A 4,067-nucleotide genomic window follows, 5' to 3' on the forward strand; every position below is an offset into this window, starting at 1 on the left:
CAAAGCAAACGGACAATGGCGCATGTGTATCGACTTCAAAGATCTCAACAAAGCATTCCCAAAAGATTGGTACCCGTTTCCAGAGATTGACCTCAAAGTGGACGCGCTAGTACCTTTTCAATTCAAATATTTTTTGGACGCATACAAAGGATACCATCAAATCCATATGGCGGTAAAAGACCAAGACAAAACGACGTTCCGAACAAACAATGGAACATACTGTTACAAAATGATGCCATTTGGCCTCAAGAACGCCGGATCTACATACCAGCGATTGATGGACAAAGAGTTCAAGTCTCAAATCGGGAGGAATTTTGAAGTTTACATGGACGACTTAGTAATAAAAAGCAAGATGGAGACAGCAATGTTGAAAGACATTGAAGAGACCTTCAAAACATTAAGGTCAATCAGCATGAAGCTCAACCCAGGAAAGTGCTATTTCGGAATGGAAGAATGGAAATTCCTTGAGGTGATTGTGACCAATGGTGGCTTCAAGGCCAACCCAGAAAAACTCGAAGCAGTGCTGAAGATGCCTTCACCAAAATCTGTCAAGCAAGTGCAAACACTTAATGGCCGACTAGTCGCGCTGAATAGATTCTTGTCAAGTCATGCAGAAAGATCCTTCCCGTTCGTTTCAACCTTGAGAAACTGCCTCAAGAAATCTCAGTTTCGGTGGACAGAAGAGGCATAAATGGCATTCCAGGGAATCAAGTCGCGCTTAGCAGAATTACCAACGCTAACAGCCCCAAAGGCTAGAGAGCCATTAGTAGTATACCTAGCAGCTTCCGAAAGAACAGTCAGTGCGGTCCTAGTGGTGGAAAGAAATGGTGTTCAAACACCCATTTACTACGTAAGCCGCACCATAGCGGATGCAGAAACAAGATTCTCCACCTTGGAAAAGTTGGTTCTATCTCTGTTACAGACAGCGCGGCGCCTGAGAAGATACTTTCAAGGTAACCCAATACATGTTCTCACCAACTATCGCTTACAAAATGTATTGAGCAAGCCGGAACTTTCCGGAAGACTAGAAAAATGGGCGATAGAGTTGGGAGAACACGCAATCGAATATAAACCCAGGCCAGCAATCAAGGGCCACGTTTTGGCCAACTTCATAGCAGAAGTTCCTCAAGAAAAACAAGAAGAATGCCGAAAAGAGATAGAACCTCCTGTCGATCAACAAAAAGATGAGGTTTCGAAGTTGTTCACAGATGGAGCATCTAATGATGAGGGCGCAGGCGCAGGGCTAAGAATAACCAACCCAGAAGGGCAACATTTCACATACGCAATTCGCCTTGAATTCAAAAGTACAAACAATGAGGCGGAATACGAAGCGTTGTTGGCAGGGTTAAGAATCACCAAAAAGTTAGGAGCCCAACACTTAGAAGCGCACGTTAATTCAATGCTAGTGGCAAACCAGATTGAAGGCTCATATGACGCAAAGGACGATAAAATGGTGTCATATCTAGCGCAGGCCAAAGCGCTAATGGCAGCCTTCGCCACATGCAAAGTTAAGCACATCAAGCGCAGTGAAAACAAACAAGCAGATGCCCTGAGCAAATTAGCATCGGTTGGTTTCGAACACCTCGCAAAAGATGTCCGCATCGAAGTTCTGGCAGCGCCTTTAACAATGAACAGAGAAGTCTACGTGTGTTCAATGGCAGAAACAAATTGGATGACACCAATTGTCACCTACCTCGCGAGAGGTATTCTGCCATAAAAGAAAGCAGAAGCCAGAAAAGTGCGCCACAAGGCACTGAATTATACAATTCTGGATGGCATCTTGTATAGGCGATCATACTTAGGGCCACTTCTCAGATGCATAGATCAACAAGACGCAAATTACCTGTTGAGAGAAATTCACGAAGGGATATGCGGCATGCATGCGGGCCCAAGAATGGTGGTCGCCAAAATCATGAATACCAGATACTATTGGCCGGGCATGCATGTGGACGCCGAAAAAGAGTTGAGACGATGCAGCATGTCAGCACCATGCGCCGAACACCCTACGCCCAAAAAATTCCCTGATCCCGGTAACAGCCTCTTGGCCATTCCAGAAATGGGCAATTGATATAACGGGACCGTTCCTCGAGGCGCCAGGGCGAGTGAAATTTCTTATTGTCGCAATTGATTACTTCACAAAGTGGGTTGAAGCGAAGCTAGTGGCAACGATAAACGATGCCAGCGTCAAAAAATTCATATGGTAATTCATCATATGTCACTTCGGATTACACATGAATTTGGTCAGCGACAACGGAACGCAGTTTGCGGACCAACACATCCAACGATGGCTGAAGGAGTTGAACATCACCCAAACATTTACTTTCGTTGCCCATCCACAAGAGAACAGAGAAGTGGAACGCGTCTATCGAACCATTGTCAGCGGTATCAAGAAAAGGATGGAAAATTACAAATCAGGATGGGTTATTCAATTGCCACATCTTCTTTGGGCTATACGAACCCAAAGAAGTACAAGTAACGCAGAAACACCGTTCAGTCTAACCTACGGTACAGAAGCAATGATCCCCACCGAAGTCAGCGTCCTATCACCAAGAATAACATTGCCAAAAGACAATGAGGTAGAAAGGCGACTAGATTTAATGCTTCTTGAAGAACGAAGAGAGTTGACCGCAATAAGGGAACAAAATTACAAGAGCCAACAACAAAAGTACTACAACGCAAAAGTAAGAGTCTGTGAGTTCAATGCCGGAGATTACGTCCTTCGCAACAACGAGGCATCAAGAGCGCATGTGCAAGGCAAACTAGCTCCATCTTGGAAAGGCTCTTATCAAATTAAAGAAGTATTAGGAAAGGGCTCCTACGTGCTGATGCAAATATTTACAAACGGATTCAAACACCCACAAAAGAAACTACAACTAACTATACAAATAAAAGGGATAGCCTACTCAACATCGTTTATACTCTTCCCCGATTGATCAACGTCGGCTGCGCTATCTCTTTCGCCGCCACCAGAAGCGGTAGACGGACCAGCCTGCGTAGTCTCAAGCAGCTTCCTCAATAGCTGCACGACATTTTCTTCCTTGGCATACTGAGCAACTTCAGAAATAATGGGAAACGTAAGAGCATCATATTCCGCCTCAACGGCGGCATACTTCGCTTCCACATCAATAGCATGAAGAACATAAGCTTCAGGAGGAAGGTTATCACACTAATGCGTCACATCTTCTTGAAAGCCGGTCTTGTGACCAAGTTGCTGGGAAGCAGTAACAAGGGCCCCAACACAACGCGTCAAGTCGTCATCAGTGATGATGCGTTGGGCGACCTGCATGACAAAGACGTTAGTAAAACACAAGTGAAGGTATATATATATATATAATTGTGAAGGAATTGCCTTGCAAATGACGTGTTTCAACAGCCAATCGCGGTCAGCAGCGGCAGCTGCACACTCAGCAGTCAAAGTTTTAATAGTCTCCTCATTGGAGACTAACGTGTTAGCCAGCTTGCCCGCATCCGCCATCCTCAACTCAGCTTCCGCCTCCAACACTTAAATACGCTTGCCAAAAGCAGCGTTTTCACTCTCGAGTTTGGTGGAAGCCTCCTTAGCAGAAAGAGCAAGGCTACGCGCATCCGCAAGATCAGCGTTAGACCTCTTGCAGGCAGCCTCAAACTCTTTATATCGAGCGGCACGCTCGCGGACAAATTCCGCCAAATCTGCCTCAACTTTCGCCAATTTCTCTTAAACAACAGTCAGAGCCTGGCGATGCTCTGCTGATTCTTTACCCGCCTTCCAGGCCGCAGCCTCAGTATCTTTCACCGACTGCTCCATCCCTGTCATCTTGGAACTTGCCTCGATCTTCTCCTTATGAAGAGCGCGATTTTCGCGCATTAATTCCGCGAAACTAGTGAGAGCCTGGACGTGGTGGAAGGCAACGTCGGGATACAAACTATTCCGACGCTGGATTTTGCGAGCAATGCGCTCACCAAGAGGAACAAGATGTTCCAAAAATTCTGTACAAGTGGCAGGGTCTTCAAAATTAGCGCCGCAAGTAACATTCCATCGAGGACGAAAAATTTGGTTCGCCTCCACGGAATCACGGGGATCCATATCT

The 4,067-nt window shown here is 45.8% G+C and overlaps 1 protein-coding gene across 1 annotated transcript; it reads left to right on the plus strand.

Annotated features, from left to right (window-relative positions):
* Window positions 1-691: 691 nt before the first annotated feature.
* LOC143596702 (uncharacterized) lies at window positions 692-1,717 on the plus strand. Its single transcript, XM_077075412.1, has one exon. The coding sequence runs from the start codon at window positions 692-694 to the stop codon at window positions 1,715-1,717; it is 1,026 nt and encodes a 341-aa protein (XP_076931527.1).
* The last annotated feature ends 2,350 nt before the right edge of the window (window positions 1,718-4,067 follow it).

This window comes from Bidens hawaiensis, unplaced genomic scaffold (assembly GCF_021521415.1).
Source record: "Bidens hawaiensis isolate Kalapana, Puna unplaced genomic scaffold, B.hawaiensis_p1.1 tig00046866_1, whole genome shotgun sequence".
In the NCBI taxonomy this organism is placed as follows: Eukaryota; Viridiplantae; Streptophyta; class Magnoliopsida; order Asterales; family Asteraceae; genus Bidens; species Bidens hawaiensis.

Excerpts from the sequence above, each read along its gene's own strand:
- LOC143596702 (XM_077075412.1), top strand. The coding sequence starts at position 692 with ATGGCATTCCAGGGAATCAAGTCGCGCTTAGCAGAATTACCAACGCTA.